The sequence below is a fragment of the Heloderma suspectum genome, chromosome 4, assembly GCF_057233095.1.
Source record: "Heloderma suspectum isolate Gila_16-S chromosome 4, 16-S_ref, whole genome shotgun sequence".
Taxonomy (NCBI): Eukaryota; Metazoa; Chordata; class Lepidosauria; order Squamata; family Helodermatidae; genus Heloderma; species Heloderma suspectum.
The window spans coordinates 39,844,598-39,863,708 of NC_139461.1; the positions used below are offsets into that span (position 1 = coordinate 39,844,598).

Below are 19,111 nucleotides of genomic sequence, written 5' to 3' on the forward strand. Positions count from 1 at the left end.
TTGACCTTTATCATGCCTCCTGTTGACAGCCATTTTGTGGTGGTTCCCAGGACAGTTTCTCAACTTGCCAAAAGTGCCTGTGACCAAAAGGTTGACCTACCACCGTTCTATCTATACCTATCCTGTCACTTGAGCTTAACAGAGCTGGGGGTGGGGGAAAGAGGTTGATGATTAAGAAATCACACACACCCTGCAGTCTCACATGTATCAATGTGTAAAATTGGGTGGATCTAACCTCAATGACCTGACACCCTTTTGCTCATGCACTGGATACACAGCTTAAGCATGGGCAAACGGGTAAATAATTGTGCTGACTTTTATTTAAACCTTTTTAGCATTCAGGCAAATCTCTGTGCATACAATTTTGGTTTTTAAAACACCTGCCATGGTTGGCTGGCATCCCCATGCAGCTGGAACAGTGTATAGAGTCAGGGCCAGAAATATTAGAACAAGGATAACTGTTTTGGCAGTTGGCCTCTGTACACCACCACATTGAACTTGAAAGGAAACACACCCAGACGGGGGCAAAGTCAGGACTTTCAGCTGCAATTCAAGGGGTTGGACAAAAGTGGGGCACTAACTATTCAGGAAGTACAGCCAGTGGCATACACACACACACACCCATCGTTGGTGGCTCATACGTAATGGAAAGAATGGCTGACAAGCAGCTGCATGGCCAGGTGTGGCCTGTTTCCTGGGTACCCCATGACCAATCAAGCAGAGAAAAGGCCTGGAGGTGGTTCTGAGAGTTACATTTGCATGTGGTAGCTATTCACTGGACCTCATGTTGGGGGTTCCAAAGAGGTGTCCATGCGAGTGAAGGAGGCCATCATTAGGCTGAGGAAACAAAACCCATCAGAGAGAGAGCAAAAACAGTGGGAGTGGCCACAGAACTCTGCTCATGGTGAAGAGGAACCTTTTCACAACATCTAGCCAGGTCAAGAACACTCTTGCGGAGGTATACATGTCATTGTCGACATCTACAGTCAAGAGACAGCTTTATGAATGTAAATAGAGGCTTCACAACAAGGTGCAAACCACTGGTAACTCTCAAGAACAGAAAGGCCAGATTAGCCTTTGCCAGCAAACACCTAAAAAGGCCTGCCCAGTTCTGGAATAAGATTCTTTGGACTGATGAAACCAAGATTAACTTGTACCAGAATGATGGGAAGAGAAAAGTGTGGAGAAGGAAAGGAACAGCTCATGATTCAAAGCATACCCCATCATCTGTCAAACGTGGTGGAGGCAGTGTTATGGCATGGGCATGTATGGCTGCCAATGGAGCTGGGTCACTGGTGTTTATTGATGACCTGACTGCTGATAAAAGCAGCAGGATGAATTCTGAAGTGTATAGGGTTCTACTTTCTGCTCAGATTCAGCCGAATGCTGCCGAACTGATAGGGCACCGCTTCATACTGCAGATGGATAATGACCCAAAACATACAGCAAAAGCTACCCAAGAGTTTCTCCAGGCAAAGAAGTGGGATGTTCTTCAATGGCCAAGTCAGTCACCTGATCTCCACCCAACAGAGCATGCTTTTCACTTACTGAAGACAAGACTGAAGGCAGAAAGACCCACAAACAAGCAGCTGAAGTCAGCTGCAGTAAAGGCCTGGCAAAGCATCTCAAGGGAGGACACTCAGCATTCGGTCATGCCCATGGGTTCCAGACTTCAGGCAGTCATTGACTGCAAAGGATTTTCATCCAGGTATTAAAGGCGATCTTTAAGTTTGAGATTATGTTGGTTTGTTCCATTACTTATGAGCCACCAATGATGGGGGTGTATGTATGCCACTGGCTGTACTTCCTGAATGGTTAGTGCCCCACTTTTGTCAAACTCCTTGAATTACAGCTGGAAGTCCTGACTTCGCTCCCATCTGGGTGTGTTTCCTTTCAACTTCAATGTGGTGGTATACAGAGGCCAACTGCCAAAACAGTTATCCTTGTTCCAATATTTCTGGCCCTGACTGTAAATGTGCCATCTGCAATTTCTGCTGCTTTTTATAAATTAAGCCCTGTGGGTGTCAGTGAACGCAACAAGGTGGGCCTCTTCCTGAGCCTCACTTGAAAGCAACTTTGTGGTTTCTGGTGACAGAAAAGAGCTGGCACCCATTCCTCTATTTGACACATGAACGGCAGAAGTACCTTGAGCTTGCCTACTAGTTAAGATGTGAAGTTGGGCAAGTTGCATTGTGGCCTGACCTCTACGGTCTAGTATAAGGCAACTGGTAGAAAGGGATAAGAACATAAGAGCCATGCTGGATCAGACCAAGGGTCCATCTAGTCCAGCATTCTGTCCACACAGTAGCCACCCAACTGTCAACTGGGAACCCACAAGCAGGGCATGAGTGCAACATTGCCCTCCCACCCATGTTCCCCAGTAACTGGTGTACATAGGCTCACTGCCTCTGGTACTGGAGGTAGCACATAGCTGTCAGGACTAGTAGCCATTGATAGCCTCGATTCCTAAGAGACAGCCCTTAGGAAGCATGGGAAACTATTTTACATGTAGTCAGAGCATTGGGTTATCTAGCTTAATATTGTCTGCACCAGGGATGGGAAACCTGTTGCCCTCCAAATGTTGCTGGATTACAACTCCCCATGTGTCACTAAATTAAAAAAAAAATAAATTCCAATGCTGCTTGTCTTAAAATATGTTTTGAGCATTTTAAGACAGAAGCATCACTGGATTTTTTTCAACACATTTGGAGAAAGTGGCCCCTGAAGAAGGAAAGTCCTTTCCGAAATGTGTTGGGCATAATACAACATTTGTTTTCAGGCACCTGAGAGTATTTTCTGTTTTGGGACACATAAGCGCCTTCCCCAACTGCTGCCTCTTTGCTGGATTACAACTGCCAGCACCTCTGGCCACGTTGGCTGGGGCTGGGGCTGATGTGGCCTCCAGATGTTGTCCCATGTTACACACCCCTGGTCTACACACTGACTGTTTTCCAGGGTTTCAAACAGACAGGGTCTTTCAGACGGATGGCTCTTCCAGACAAGTTTTTTTTTTTTACTGTCCAGTCGCCCTGCCTCTTTCACTGGAATTTACAGGCGGTCCAGATGACATCTTCCACTTGAAATCCCACCCCCACCCCCCGTGTTTTCCCACCTTGTTTTCTTGCCACAGAAAACCCATCAAGAAAAAAAGTACAGAATAGCTGCACAATTTCCTCTGACAGAGAGGAGCCTTCTGTCTAGAACGGGTGGGGAGCCAGTGGCCCTCCAGAAGTTGTTGGACTCCAACTCCCATCAACCCCAGCCAGCATGGGGGATGCTGGGAGTTGTCTGACATCTCGAGGGCACCAGGTTGGGGAAGGCTGACGTATATGTAATCCTATATTCCCTAAAGCTCCGCGCATGAAGCCTTGCCTGGGGGCCCCTAGAGATGCCAGGGAATGAACGCCACATTTGCCTGCGGAACCCGTGTTAGTGGAGAGTCTGAATCTCACGTGGCTGTTCTTATCAGAGCCCTCAGAAAGCATTAATCCTGCCAAGGGGCTTTTCTTGGGCATAGAGATGCTGCCGCTGCTTCTACGTCAGCCGACCTGCGGGGGGCGCTGGCTCGCCCGACGCGCTCCCTCTTCCCTGCGCCATTTCGTCGCCTGAGCGAGGCGGTGCAGACACTCAAGGGAGTTACAGTCGCGTCGGGTTTGCGGCGATAGCGCCGGTCCCCAGTCGAAGCGCTCCAAGAATACACCCAGTCGTTGGAAGCCCACAGGCGCTAACCCGTGAAAGAAAGTTCAAAGCAGGGACGCAATCCTACGCGTGTTTAGATAAGAAAAAATGTCCACAACCCCCAGCATTCCCCAGACTGCATCCCCATTTGCAACACAACCAAGGATGCAACCCTACGCAACCCGGCGTGGCTGGCTGGGGAATGCTGGGGGCTGTAGGACTTCTTTTCTTGCCTCAAGATGCGTAGGATTGCGCCCTAAAACGATATAGTGGGTTAGAGAAGAGCTCCGTCTCGTTGCCGTTCTTTGAAATAACCAAGGCCTCCGTCATAAAAAAAGAAACAGGAAAGTGGGCTGGACGATTTCTTTTTCTTTCGGCGGGGTCAACACATTTCGACCCAGTAAGGCTCTGCGCCTAGAAGAGCCCCGTGACCGTCAAACCGGTTCTCCGCACTTCTTCCTCCCCGCGCTCCCACGACAGCCCAGCTGCCCTTGCCTTTAACAACAACTAAATAGCACCCAAGGGCCCGTCCCAACAGGGCCCCGAAGAGCTCCTCAAGTGAGCCGCGGTGAGGGTGGCGATGCGGGGCGTGAGCGTATTTCAAAGCACCGCCGCGGGAAGCAGCCTATCTACCACCCCTGCCTATTTTCTTTGAGGGTGTCATCTGTTTGTTCCCAGCGTCGGGTTCCGACGTGCTTTCGATCACTCTAGTCCCTCGTGTGGTGGATTTGACGAGCGGCAATCAGGAACCGGAAGTACTGGCTTGGGCTCTATGGCAGGGGCGTCTGTTCCTCTTTGGTGCCACCGGGCCTGCTTTGCGGAGGCCTCAGGTTGCTGCCGGTGACGCCGACCGAGTCGGAGGGGCTGGGAGAGGAGCGGCGCTGCGCTGCGCTGAGCTGCGCTGCCGGGGCGGCCTTCTTGGGAGGAGAAGCCGCGGCCCTCTCTGGTACTGGAAGCTGGGCCAACTGGGTTATTGTGGCAGAGGGAAGGCGGTCGGGGGGGGGGGTGTATATATTAGTGGTTTGTCGGAAGAATAGATGCGTTTGTACTTGGAGGATGATGGGGGAGGCGCTGTCTTCGTGGAAGGGGATATGGTTATGCTCTGTATGGGGGTCCCCTATAGAATTAATGGGGCTGCCTATTTGGGGAGTAGCCCTAGGCCGCCTGCCCCCCTCTTTAGCAAGACAGAAATGTGTGATAGGCAGAAATTCCACAGGCGAAGTCCGTCCCCCGCCCCCAAATCATCCCGTTCCTCAGCATGGGCAGGCTGAATATATTTTCTGAAATGGAGTTTTCACGCTGCTGTTAAGATCAGATTTTAACGTTTGTTTGCATATTTATTTTAAAATGTTTACATTCTGCCTTGGTGATTTTAAAATACTCTGGCTGGCTTACAGCAAGAGTGGGCAGAAGGTAGATTTCTGGGTGATTTTCCAGTAGATCGGCAAGAATGTCTGACTCTCAGCTGTTGAATAATAGCAGCAACAAAATGAAGAAAGCTTTGAGTAACTAGATGTGGATTTTTGCGTGGAAGGACTGGGTGCTCCCTTCAGCTCCAGTACTCAAAATAAAACCCTGGGTTCTGGATTCTTAATTCTCAGTGTATATCCTTTGCATTGGGCTCCAATTGGTGGATCTCAGGGTGCTAGTCAGAAACAAAATTTATTTATTGCATTTCTATACCACCCCACAGACGAAGCTCTCTGGGCAGTTTACAGAAGTTAACAAAAGTAGGTCCCGCAAACCTGAAGTCTGCCCAATCCGGCTTACGGTCTTAAAAAAAAGAAAAGAGAGCAACACAAAAATGATTTTAGGGATGGTTACATTAAAAAGACAGGCGGACAATAGATTAAAAATAAATTCCAGGGGAAAAGCAGAACACTTTAGTTCCTTGTTTCCAGTTCCTTGTTCAACAGAGAGTTTGCGAGAGCAGCCTCAATCAAGAACTGGAGGCTTATACATCTCTGCATCTAAAATAAGCTTTGCTCTACCCCATATCATGCACCTCCATCACTGGGAAAGTATCCAGCCCTAAATCTTATTTACATTTGCTCAGCATGCTTTGTTTTGTTTAAAAGATTTCTGAGCTGCCCTTAGCTTTCAGGGTGTTTAACAAAACAAGATTTTAAAATGTGGTTTAAGGTGCCCCCAGGCCAAACTTGGGAAGAAAGCATTGGGGGAATTAAACCCCAAAATAAGCATTGGACCACCCTGTTAAGACACAGGAGATGGTAATATTGCAGCCTTCCCCAACCTGATGTCCTTCTGATGTGTTGGATTGCAATTCCCATTATTCTCATCTGGCATGGCATGCTGACTGGGAATTATGGAAGTTGCAGTCCAACACATCTGGAGGGCACCAGGTTGGGGAAAGTTAGAATATGGCAGCCCAAAGGCAACTGTATATTCTGCCTGCTGTCACCTTGGTTATAACAGGAATGTTTCCTGTGTTAAAAATTAGAAGATTTGATCCCAAATGTAGGTTCTGGTCTCAGCTGGAGAGGGGGACTGTTGCTTGGATAGATGCTAAATGTGTCTGCTCATGTGTGCTATATAATTGCGCCTCTAAAGTTTGTGTATATGTAGCAGTGTGGTGTAGTGGCTGGAGTGTTGGACTGGGAGTCAGGAGATCCAGGTTCTAGTCCCCACTCGGCCATGAAAGCTCACTGGGTGACTTTGGGCCAGTCACAGACTCTCAGCCCAACCCACCTCACAGGGTTGTTGTTGTGAGGATAAAACGGACGAGGAGGAGGATTATGTACACCACCTTGGGTTCCTTAGAGGAAAAAAGGTGGAATATAAATGCAATAAATATTAGCATATTGAAAAAGGCAGGACAGCAGTGGGAGACAGAAAAAAGAGTGTAGGACTTTTTCTGCCTAAACATACATAGTATTGTGCATTTAATGGATTTAAGCCTGTTCGGCAGATCAAAGGAAACCTTTTGATCAAAGGAAATCTGGTGTTCACTAGGAGTTTGCTTGGATGGTGTGAATTAATTTGCTCTAGAACTTTACCCTGTTATTTATTTATTACCCAAATTTATATACAGCGTTCCAATAAACGGTAAAATTGGTTAGCAAAAATGATAATAACATAAAATATAACAAAACAAGTACAATAAAATAATTGCCATCAACTGTAACTATACTGGCTTAGTTATTTATTTATTTGGCTGGGTTATGTAAGCTGTGTAGGTTCCATTGGAATTACCATTACCACTGTAGCATCTTCCTTTCCGTCTTCCATGGGGAGCTGCTTCATCTGATAACAGCATAGTCACATGCATATTTACTTGGAAGTAAGTCCCACTGTATTCACTGGGTCTTATGCCCAGGTAAGTGTGTACAGGATTGCAGCCCAAAGTACTTTGTTTCTACAGTGTAGACAACAGCAGGAAGTATTTGTTTGCTTCTGTCTATGCAGGCAGCAATTGGGACACCATTTTTTTCTCTGTCTCCCCTGAGCGCAGACTATACAGAAATCACTATTAAGTTAGCCGTTTACGTTTTCAGAATACATGAGTAAAACTGGGTATATGCTGTTGTCATGAAGCCTGCAAAAGGGCGGTTCGATGCAGGGAAGAATAGGGCACTTACTGCTGGTGAAATCCAGGAATGTAACTACTCCAGCAAAAGAGGAGAATATAGTTCTATATTTCTAGTCTATATATATAGTTCATATCTATAGACTAGAAATATTCTGTACTAATACTTTGGTAGAAAAATATTTTTAACAGAGAAGTGACTCTGGTTTGTCTTTTTTAAATTATTTCTGTCTATTGAGAATTGGGGGTGGTGGTGGAAGAAGTTGCAATTATAATATAACTCCCCCTCCCAACCAACAAATGTTATAAACTTATAAGCAGGTATCAACATCAAATGAAAATTTAAATTATTAAGTTAACTCCCTGCCTAAAAAGCACACAACAAAATATCCTTCAGAACACCGCAATAATGGCCAGAGACTGAGAACTGATACATCATACAGAAGTATAAGGAGAAAAGATAAGAATAGATCTGTCTTAATTTCCCACAGTAGAGTGAATAATTTGAATGTACACTTTGTACAACTTAGCTAAGTTTAATATGTATTAATATCAATATCAATAAATTATCTACCCTATCAATAAGGGTAGATAATTTATAAAATGTTTTTTCCCCAAAGATAACAATCATAGTGGCCCGTTCTGTCTCTTCTTCATGTCTCTCATTTTGCTAGTTCTTTTTCCTCTCTCTTCCATCTGCCAAAAATAGACTCATTCATGAAATCTAGAAATGTGAATGACTGTTAACGAAAGAATAGTCATGCTCTACAGCCTCTAACTGGAGGTATCTGTAAACATTTGATTGCATCAGGTGTTCAATTGCACAATTGTGCAAATTCGCAATTGCAGTATTGGAAAGTTGTTAAAGTCTCTTTGCCAAACAATCAGTGGTTAAGGCAAAGGGGGCGTCACCATCTGGGGAACTCTGGAGGCCAGATTTGGCCCTCAGGAGGGCTGGATTTAGCTCCTGGGGCTGGGGTTCCCCACCTTTGCCTTATAGGATTTTATAAAAACAAAAGGGAAGCATGAGAGGAAAGAGTTACAACTCCCTTGTTAAAACAGCTTCACTGGCTTCCAGTATGTTTCCAGGCACATTTCAAAGTGCGGGCTATGACCTATAAAGCCCTATACAGCTCCAGTCCAGGTTATCTGGAAGACCGTATCCTCCCTTATGAACCTGTCCGTGTCCTGAGATCTTCTGGGGAGGCCCTTCTCTCAGTTCCACCATTGTCACTGGCACGTTTAGTGGGAGCCCGGGAGAAGGCCCAACGGCTGTGGAACACCCTTCCCAGGGAGGCTAGGATGGCTCCCTCCTTGATGCGTTTCCAGAGGCAGGCTAAAACATTCTTGTTCCAGCAGGCCTTTGGGAGATAGTTGGAATCCTGGGGGTAAGCTGCTAAAATGCTGTTTTAAAATGCTGTTTTAATGTTTTAATATAATTTTAATTGTATTGTTTAATTTATATTTTAACTTTTGTATATTTTCATATGTTTTAATTGTATATGTTTCAATTTTTGTAAGCCGCCTTGTGTCCCAGTACTGAGAAAAAGGTGGGGTATAAATAAATATAATAATAATTCCACACTGATTCATCTGCTGAGGGACTCCTCCATGTTGCAGAAGGTTTTGGAACACAGTCTAAGGTGCATTTTCAGTTTGTTCCTGGCTTCGGCTAGACCTGTTGGCCCTAGTCATGCACTGAGAGCAGGCTGTTGAACACACTCCATGCTTCCCTGCTGCTTCATGCTTTAGGGGATAATTGGTAACAGCAGACCCACCTTCTCTCTGAGGAATCCCTAATAAGCTTTCGAGGAACCCCAGAGTTCCTAGGAATCCAGTTTGACAGCCACTTCTCCAAAGCTGGGGACAGGGAAAATGTGGCTCTCCAGTTGTTACTGGACTGCAACTCCCATCATCCTTCACTATTGGCTATGCTGGCTAGGGCTGATGGGATATGCAGTCCAACATTTGGAGGGCCATGTTCTCCACCTCTGCTTTAGAGGATACTAAAGCTATTGTTGGACAGGAGGTGCCAAGCTTGGGGTGTCTATGGGTTGGATCCAGAGTTTGCTTCTGCCTGAGTGGAGATCTTCTCAGAATATTCCTGCTGAACGAAAGAGGTGGAGGAGGAGGCTATTACTGCAGATTTCCCCTTCCCTCTGTAGGCCCCCAACACTGCCCATGCTGCCCAGAGGGTCCCCTAGCTATTCCAGAGGGCTGTAACAGGGAGGGGAATAGATTAAAAATGCCTCTTTTTCCCACTCCACCCATAGGATTCCTTCCACAGACAGAGCTCTTCTGTTCATAGGAAGCAAAGTCTGGATACAGCCCTGTGTGTCTAAACTGAATAAAATGGTTGTTTCAGCAGTATTTGAAAATAACATATATTGACCAAATGTGTTTATTGATGGGGAAGCAATAAAAATAAAGTTTATTCTCCTGTGCGTCATTTGAGGCGGTCTTCTAAAATTCTGTTTAGGGAGCAATCCTGTCGGGATAGGTGGCCACTTCTGAGCTCAGAGGCGACCACCTATCCAATGCAGGGTGGGCTTAGTGTGGAGGGGATCTTCTCCATGCTCCGGCCGCCCTGCATTCGTGGCTAGATGGCCGATTTCAGCTGTCTAGCCGCAGGACTTCGGAGCGGGGGGAGGGAGGCTGGATGACACATAGGAACTGGCACTTCCGCACCCCGCGCCTCCAGGAATGCCCCCTTTGCCCTGCTCTGCACCGTTTATCCGAGCGCAGGGTCCGGGGACAATCCGTGCCACCTACGAGGTAGTGGGGGCAAGGAGGCGGTTTTCCGGGTTTTGAGGTTAGTTCCCGGAAAATGAACAATTCTGTGGCCATCTAGCTGCTGTCTAGCGGCCATAGGATTGCACCCTTAATTAGAATATCCAGTTAGTCACATTTTAGAAATGGGATACTTTATTTCTGCAATGTATTGCTGCTCATATACTTTCCAATACACCATAATATACAAGAATGGTTAGTAGGTTATATTCCACTAGAAATCGTATGCTTCAAGATATTTAAAATATCTGACTAGATTTCTAAGTGTTCATTTGTGAGACAGCACTCTTACCATGGTGTATTGAGCTGTTCTTTTAATAAGACTCTTCTGTTCTCTTACAGATTGTACTAGGCCTTGAAGCGTGTGATTAGAACGCACTTAACCAATCCTGTGTGTAGACCATCGACCTACTGGAGGCAAGACTTGATATTTTCTTACTGAGTATTTAAGCTTTTATCTTTACTTGATGGAGGTTTTTAAGTGATTTACAATTCTAGTTTGCAGGAAACTTGAGTCTTAGAGTTCTGAAGGGAGGAAAAGTTTATCTTTCGCAGGTTGACCCTGTGAGCATCTCGGTGTTAGTTTGCAAAGTCCTGATGAAGTCAGAGTTGTGCTGCTTCATGTTTCTGCTGGGAAATGGGCCACAAAGCCTGATCTCCTGTGGATGAGAACTTAGCTAGCCCTGCAGTTCACCAGAGTTCTGAAGAATATATCAAGCTAGAAATGTAGGCCATTTCCTCTGCTTCAATTTTTGTTTTCCCATATTAGGAAACAGCTAATACACTAGGGGGTGCTGGTGATCTATGAATCGTGTCTAGTCCCTTTAAGCAAAACTGCCTCTTTGGTGCGAAAGGTAGCTGGAAAAGTGTATCTAACTTAGATAAGGGGTACTTCCAGATGAAGCTTTTATAGCATCATTGTCCTGCTTCATTCATAGAATTTTATAGAGGGGTCTGCAGAAAATCCGTTAAGGAAAAAAAAGATGGAATTGCTGCTCAAGGTCTTTGGCACTCTCTCAGAATTCCAAATGTGCCTACTGGCCCCAAATTGGGAGCCCTGATTTAAATACTTATTCTGAATATTGTGTAGAATACACTGGGAATCTGTGTGGAAAGTATGGAGTCCTGAACATCCAAAATCCATATTTTTAATTCCTTTCCAAATCCAATTCTACACCTTCAAACAGTATTTTTCACTGCTCCTTCTTTTCCTTTACTGTTGCCCACAGAAGCCGTGGATGCAACCCACCAAGCACAGCTGCAGCATCACCTCCGTTAATTTCAGTAGATTCCCACATAACTCCCTCTGAAAATGAATGGAGGTTGCATAGAATCGATCCATAGTGGCTTGCTTTTGCTTTCTTGTCTCTGTGTTGCCCATTTGATACGCATCTGTTGAATGAAATGCTTTGTATAAATGTGCAGTAGAGAAGATGGCAACATTTTATAGCAAGTCTGATGGGACTGATGCATGCAGAAAGGGTAATCTTTCTGCTGGACTAGTTGCCACTGCCTGTAATGTAAATAAGGAGTAGATAAATTAGAGACGAAACCCCATTAAGAGTGGTTTTATTTATATCAAGTATAAGAATGTCTGATCTGCATTACTAGATCTGTTAGCTTGAGACAGCCTAATATATATGTTTGTGGCCTTTTTCAATTGAAGAAAAGTATCTTTTTTCCCTTCTGTTTTTCTTTCGGAATCTGTACACCCTATATATTCTGAAATGAATCCCCAGAGATCAGGGCGGTCTGTTCTTAGGAGGGATTTACCAACTCTTGACATTCATCCTAGCCATCTGAATCAACCTGCAAAGTGAGGGGGTTACAAATCCTGATACCAACAAAGCAGGAATAAAAAGTGTTCTCTGTTCAGAGAGCAGTGTGGAGCATCACATGTATGCAGTGCAGTGATTTGGATCTCACTCTCTTTTATAGCTTTTTCTTAATTCAGAAAAATAATTGCTTGAAGTGTTGGCCTTCACTGGCGTAGGCTCACCATCAGTTTCATTTCATTTTCCAACTGCAGGCTTCCTACAGCTACAAAACAGCCATGTCCTATGTGTTTGTGAATGATTCTTCACAGACGAATGTGCCTCTGTTGCAGTCTTGCATCGATGGGGATTTTAACTATTCCAAGAGGCTCTTGGAGAGCGGCTTTGACCCAAACATTCGCGACAACCGTGGCCGAACGGGTCTCCACCTAGCAGCAGCTAGAGGGAACGTTGACATCTGTCAGTTGTTGCACAAATTTGGTGCTGATCTTCTGGCTACCGATTACCAATGTAACACAGCCCTTCACCTGTGTGGGCACGTGGACACTATTCAGTTCCTTGTCTCCAATGGACTCAAAATAGATATTTGGTATGTTTGATGCCTTGAACCATCAAGCTTGAATACACTTTTAGCACTTTGAAATGTAACTTGTTGCCTATGGTAATTACTGTAATAGACTGATTGGGCCACAGAAAGGAACACATATGGCATTTGAGACCTTCCTGGTTATTCTACAATATCACCTAATATTAAGCAAGAGCAGAAACTCAGTGTAGCCCTGGGCTTGTACCCAGCAGATGAGCGTCACAAAAAACAGACAAAGCTCTTTCATGGCTTACCTACATATTACCTTGATCACATGGGAAGTTGGAACAGTTTTCATGTGATGGCTTTTCTACACCAACTACTGTGTGGCACAAGCAATTGTGATTCTTCCAGATCATAGAAGTATTTTCTGCACTAGCACTGCCTCTTCCTGGCGGCTGCTGCTGTTCTGAATGCTTCCCATGCAAGGCAGAAGGACCCTACACGCCACTTCACATGATCAAATTAAGCCACTATGGTGGCTTCTTTTAATTGGTGGCCCCTTTTCCCAGGCACCATTTCCCTAATTACCTGCTTGGGCATGGCTTGTCGTGTCGTCCGAACCCCCTTATTACCCACTTATTTAAGCCACAGTGGCTTGTTTGATTATGCGAACCGCTCCTGTGGGTGACGGTATTGCATGCTGCAGTAGAGCCATGGAGGAGCCAGCAGGCAGAGGCCGTTTCCAGCTGCTTCCATGTGATAATGTGTAGAGTGGATAGGGAGACATTTTTCTCCCTCTCTCCTAATAGTAGGACCCAGGGTCATCCCATGAAGCTAAATGATGGGAGATTCCGGACAGATAAAAGGAAATTCTTCACAGAGCACATAAGTTAAACTATGGAGCTTGCTGCCACAGGATAGCCAACAACTTGGCTTTAAAAGGGGATTAGACAAATTCCTGGAGGATAAAGCTGTCAATGGCTACTAGTCATAGTGGCTATATTGACTCCAGTATCAGAGTAGTACGACTGTGAATGTCATTTGCTGGGAAACATGAGCAAGAGGGTGCTGTTGCACTCATGTCCTACTTGTAGGCTTCCCATAGGTATCTGGTTGGCCATTTTGTGAACAGACTGCTGAACTAGATGGACCTTGGTCTAATTCAACATGGCTCTTATGTTAATCACCAGCCTGACACAGCTACAGTGTCTGGAGTCATGGTTGGAATAGCTGTTCTGCTTCTAACACCAACCTCTAATTTGGAGTTGAAGGAGACATCTTTTTTTTTAAGCCCCCTTTTTATACATATGTTTGTTTTCCATTTCACCAGTTCTTTTCCATTTCTTCCAGTGCTTACCCTACCTGCTCCCAGAGCTTGTGACTCAATCTTTCTGTGAAATATTGCATATTCAGTCTACTAAGCTCCCAGCATCTGTCATATGCCAGTGCCCAGACAAAAGCACTTAGTGTACTGAATAAATAGCTTTTTATCAAGCACAATTAACAATCATCCTGAAATGGTTTCTTGTTTGAACTATCAGCTCTTGTATCTTAATGGTTTAAAACGGGTTGGCAACTTTGGGAGGCCTGGGAACCATTTTCTCCCCTCTGCACCCCTGCACAGGCCACACACCCCTCCCACATGTGCCAAAGACAAGGGAGGTGGAATAAAAAAATAATAACAAAATTGTGTCCAGAGCCGCTACAGAGCACCAAAAGAGTCAAAAATAGCATGTTTACAAGTTAATTTTGACCCTTTTAGGCTTCCATCCCAAAAAGCTTGGGGAGATTCCCCCCCCACCACCAAATTTCAGGGGCTGCAGGGACCACATGTGGCCTTTGGGCACATGTTGCCCACCCCTGGTTTAATACTTGCAGTCATCCTTAAATGACTGATGCCCAGTCTCTGTACCTTTCAAATGCTACAGTCCCCATGTGGATGCCTCAGAAATTGCTTCTGCATAGCAGCTGTAACATTGGAAAACTGGTTTCTGAGTTTTGCTTGGAGAGACTATGCTGATGCAGCGTAATCCTGGTAACTGCTGGTGCTGGCATGAGCAGCCTTTGGCCTGTTAGTTGAACCACATGGTGCTTTTCAAATAATACAACCCCCTCATAACAGAGGAAGTGAGCCTAGGAGTTATTGGATCAAAGTGCTTGATTCCAAGAGGCAATCATGTAGACTTAGCCATGGCACTATCATGCTATTAATGTAATGCACTAATATTTCATAAGTAGTCAGGCAGTGTCTGTGATCAAGGTTGAGTATGGGTTGAGTGTGGATTGTCATTAAACCATGAGTTGTTGCTGAACTGTAAGTTGTTGTGTGTTTTGAATCCCGCCGTGCTAACAAGCCATGGGTTGTTAACCATGAACAACCCACAAAGAGAACCTCTGGTTTGTTGTTGGGTTGTGAACTGTGTTGTTGGGTTGTGAACTTGTGGTTTGTTAGCACAGCTGGGTTCACACAACAACCCACAGTTCAACAACAGCTTACACTCAACCTTGAGTGTGGGTTGTTGTCTTGTGCGACTGTAGCTATAGTCACTGAAGCAGTACCATACTGCAACCAAACATCTGTTCCTTGTTGGTTTCTGTGTGTCCTGACTTGTTTTATCAGTTTCCCAGTTGGATAAGGTTCCATATATAACTGTACCAGATATTCAAGGTCAAGTCCATGATTATTTTCCAATTTTATGCAATTAGTTGCGTGCTGCCACCATTAAGGTAGAAACAGTTTGGTGAGCTCTCATTTTTCTCTCTGTTTAATCTAGCAATCACCAAGGTGCAACACCTCTTGTCCTGGCAAAACGAAGAGGTGTAAATAAAGATGTGATCCGATTGCTAGAATCATTGGAGGAGCAGGAAGTGAAAGGATTCAATAGAGGAACTCACTCGAAGCTGGAAACAATGCAGACTGCTGAAAGTGAAAGGTATTGCCAAAAAGAAATTCAGTGTTGATTCTACTTGACTAGTTGGGCATTGCTGAGTGAGTTGTCATATTTGGAGCTTGTGCTGCGTAACAGAAAAGGTCAAGGCTTGTTATGAGACATGTTTCCATAAAACTTAGTGGTTATGTTTATGCTTTAGTTTTTCAGTTGATTTTTTAGGGGAAGGAGTTCTAAAAAAGCTAGACTGCCTGTCTTATGTGGCCCATGAACTTCAGCAGTCAGCCAAAATTGCATATGCCTACTTCTCACCAAAGCAATAACTCGGTCTGGCCTGAACCACCTCAGACCACAGGTCTGAGACCACATAATTGAATGCTCCTCTATACATAATAAATAAATCCCCATGCATAGAATGTCATGCAGAAGGGTTCTAGATTAACTTCCTCCCTGATGTGATAGTTTTCTATGTGCAGATAATTATTATATTTTTGTATGGAGGAGCATTTACTCACTAGGCCATAATAAGAACTAGGCCATAATAAGTGGATCCAACAATACAAAGTCTCAGAAGGCCGTGGTTTTCAGCAGGTCTGTTTGTGTGTCTCACAGTGAATGCTGTGATATTCAAAGGGAGATAAGTGTCTGTAAGCATCTGTAAACCCCTTATGAGACCTTGGAGAGCTACTGCCAATTGAAGTAGGCAGTCCTGAGTTAGATAAATCAATGGTCTGACTCACGCATGTTGGCTATATAAAGCGTGGCACATTCCTGAGGTAGAGAAGTAAGCCAAGTTGCTCTCTTTCTCCTGTCGTCCCTGCTATATTATGCAGACAGCCCTTTTCCTAGCTGTGGGGCATGTAAATACACCTGCCTTGGTGGTGCATGTGCCAAGCAAGTTCATATTTATAGAGAAGTAGTTGAAGTGTTAATAGGTTCAGGTCTTTTTGAAAGTTACTAGGTTGGGGGAAAGACCTAAAAGTGGAGAAAGAACTTTTATTTTCTTTAAAGGTTTTTCTGGGTCTCTTTCAAGATTCTCCCATCACGAGTAGAATAAAGTAAATCAGCACTGATTTCTTTTCCCGTACTATGGGAAATGCAAACTGCTCATTTCTTTTAATAAGTATCTCCAGTTCTAGTGGAGTTTTTATTTGTATTTCAAATGCGTGTGTTGGGGGGGGGGGTTAATCCTTAAGAAATCCACTTAAATTTAGCCTAATTTTAGGATCACTATGTGACTTGGCAAAGAAAGCTGCCTTATTCAGCTACAAATGTCTAAACAATACATTGTCCAATGTCTCTGTGAATTTATTTGAAGTATGTTAAGTATTATCTTTTTATATAGAACTTTGCATGACAACAGTAAGTATGCCAAGGAATCAGAAACACACACTTACATTTTGTAAATGTATTCATGGTGTAATAATATAAACTGCTGTTAATCTGGTTTCATGCCTACCATCCTATTTTCCTCCTGTGTTTTTTTTCTTCTGTTCCTTCCATCAAATTAATTGCTGCTGTTTCTCTGGTTCAGTTAGTAGCAGTTGAAGCTTCCATTCCCAACTCCTCTTACCCTTTACCCTAGTGTGGTGTATGATTGTAGACATTTTAACTCTGAGGATGTTTTCTGCTTGAGTATGTAGCCTTGGAGCGACCTGTAACTAACGTCCCACCACTGCGTTGGTTGGTAGCAACATCTAAGAAAATTGCAGCCTGTTTTTCTTAGCAGCAGAAATAACGTCTGGGATTTATGTCACTTCCCAAGTTCTTCTTCCAAAATAGCTGGTATTCTAGTACTTGCTACCATTTTAGTGTTGAGAGCTTAATTTGGCTATAATGGAAAATAAGGTGGTTTCTCGGTGAGCCTTTTTCTGTTTTCAGAGAAACAGACCTAGTTTGTTTTCAGTAACCATGCAGCCTTTCCGCTTAGATTACATTATACCTTGATTTAACCTCTACAGTGGTTATAGATTAACTGGTTGAGTCTCAATTAGTAAACATTCCTGTTATGCACTAATGGTTACCTTTTTAAAGAGCTCCCTCCTTAGTTGTGTTTGAGAAGTTGATAAAAAGGGTGAGATGACTGCTCTTGCAGTAACACATCTGATTGCTTTCCAGGGAAGTAAATGTTTGAAACCAAAAGTAAAGGCTTCTAGTACAAATGTCAGATACTTCCAGCATGCTACTCCTCTTCTTCTGACAGCTTGAGCCTGTAGTGTAGTGCATAGTGTAGATCACAGGACTGTAGCCACAGAGTGGCAAGTTCTGGCTTAGCCTTCTCTGATTCTCTGGGATCGTTTCCCAAATTTTCAGGAGTCTTTTTCTTTTCCTTTTCTTGCTTCTAACCTTTCTACTTTCAGTAATATAAGGAAAACACAACAGGCTGCATTCTACTCAACTGCTTGGCAAGCAGTAAATGTATTTAGTGTCTTCCAGATGTTTTGGCCTACAGCTCCCAGAATTCCTGACTATTGGCTATGCTGGCTGGAGCTGATGGGGGTTGAAGTCCACAACGTGTGGAGGGCACCAGATTGGGGAAGGCTGCTCTGTGGGTAAACAGCCCTGGGCAGGGGAAAAATTGCATGTGTGTGGCTCCTAAAAGTGCTACTTTTGCACAGAAAATGTTTGAATGTGTTCTGTCCAGTGAGAGAATAGGGCTGGGCATAATATTCTCATACAAACAAACTTTCAGGAGGCACACATGGATTTCTTCTTCTTTTTTTGTCTGTTCATGGCTGTTTACCCTAGAGCAGCCTTCCCCAACCTAATATCCTCCACATGTGTCAGACTCCAACTTTCATCAGCCCCAGCCACCATGGTCAATAGTCAAGAATTCTGGGAGTTGTAGTCCAAAACATGTGGAGGGCACCAGGCTGGGGAAGGCTGCCCTAGAGATTTCTTAGAGAGGTTTGGCTGACCCCATCTTTATGTTTCTGTTTCACTGAGCTTTTAGTCTGGGTAAAAGTTCTGTCTCCTTGTTGTAATCCTGAATTGTTTTACTGTGCTCATGGTTTTAATGAATGAAATTGATGTTTGTAATTTGAATTGGTTTTTGTGTGTGTTATGTATGTCAAGATTAATATTCTGTGTTAGGATTTTTTGCTTAATATAACCCATACCTGTATCCCTTTTATAGTGCGATGGAAAGCCATTCTCTTTTGAATCCCAACCTGCAACAGGGTGAAGGAGTTCTCTCCAGCTTCCGAACAACATGGCAAGAGTTTGTGGAGGATCTCGGCTTCTGGCGAGTGCTGCTCTTGCTCGTTGTCATCGCCTTGCTCTCTCTTGGGATTGCATACTATGTTAGCGGAGTGCTTCCTTTTGTAGAAAACCAGCCTGAACTGCTGCATTAAAGGCTGTGTAAATAAATGGTGTCCTTACCATTATTTTTAGCTTCTCAGTTTGTTTTCCTTGGTGCAGTCGGTAGCAGCTGTACGCACTGTTGGCATTTATATATATATTCCTTTGTAGAGAAGCCCTTTTGAGCGAGGATGCATGAACCAGCTGAACAACGCTATTTTCTAAGGTATGTATAAGCTACCTCTAATGTATCTTGGGTCAAATGTTGTTAGTAGCAGTCTATGCTAATAAAGTACAATGATACAAAAGGACCAGGATAGCATATTCTTGAGAAGGAAGATGTAAAGTCATCAGCATTTCTTTAAAAGCAGATTACTATATTATTGCCCCATCTCTATCCTTATGGGTGTTTCGTAACTTTCTGCCAAAAATAAATATCGGAAAATACAGCAAGAGCGCTCAGTGTTTCATCTTCATGATTTTGAAATATTTCCAGTCTTTTTTTATTATTTCAAGATGACTGCCTAGCTTATACAGATTGGCTGAGCAATATTAATAATTCCTGTGAAATGAATTGGGTTTATATTTGTGAAAGAGAACATCT

General features: G+C 44.0%; 1 protein-coding gene across 2 annotated transcripts; it reads left to right on the plus strand.

Annotated features, from left to right (window-relative positions):
- Window positions 1-4,475: 4,475 nt before the first annotated feature.
- ANKRD46 (ankyrin repeat domain 46) lies at window positions 4,476-18,576 on the plus strand. Of its 2 annotated transcripts, none has more exons than XM_084849012.1 (5): window positions 4,476-4,624; window positions 10,358-10,432; window positions 12,045-12,379; window positions 15,094-15,252; window positions 18,344-18,576. In XM_084849012.1, exons 3-5 carry the CDS (start codon window positions 12,069-12,071, stop codon window positions 18,558-18,560), a joined length of 687 nt encoding a protein of 228 aa, XP_084705138.1. In that variant the 5' UTR covers window positions 4,476-4,624; window positions 10,358-10,432; window positions 12,045-12,068; the 3' UTR covers window positions 18,561-18,576. The 2 variants fall into 2 exon arrangements, with proteins under 2 accessions (XP_084705138.1, XP_084705139.1); XM_084849013.1 differs by lacking the exon at window positions 4,476-4,624 and adding an exon at window positions 8,304-8,613.
- Window positions 18,577-19,111: the final 535 nt, after the last annotated feature.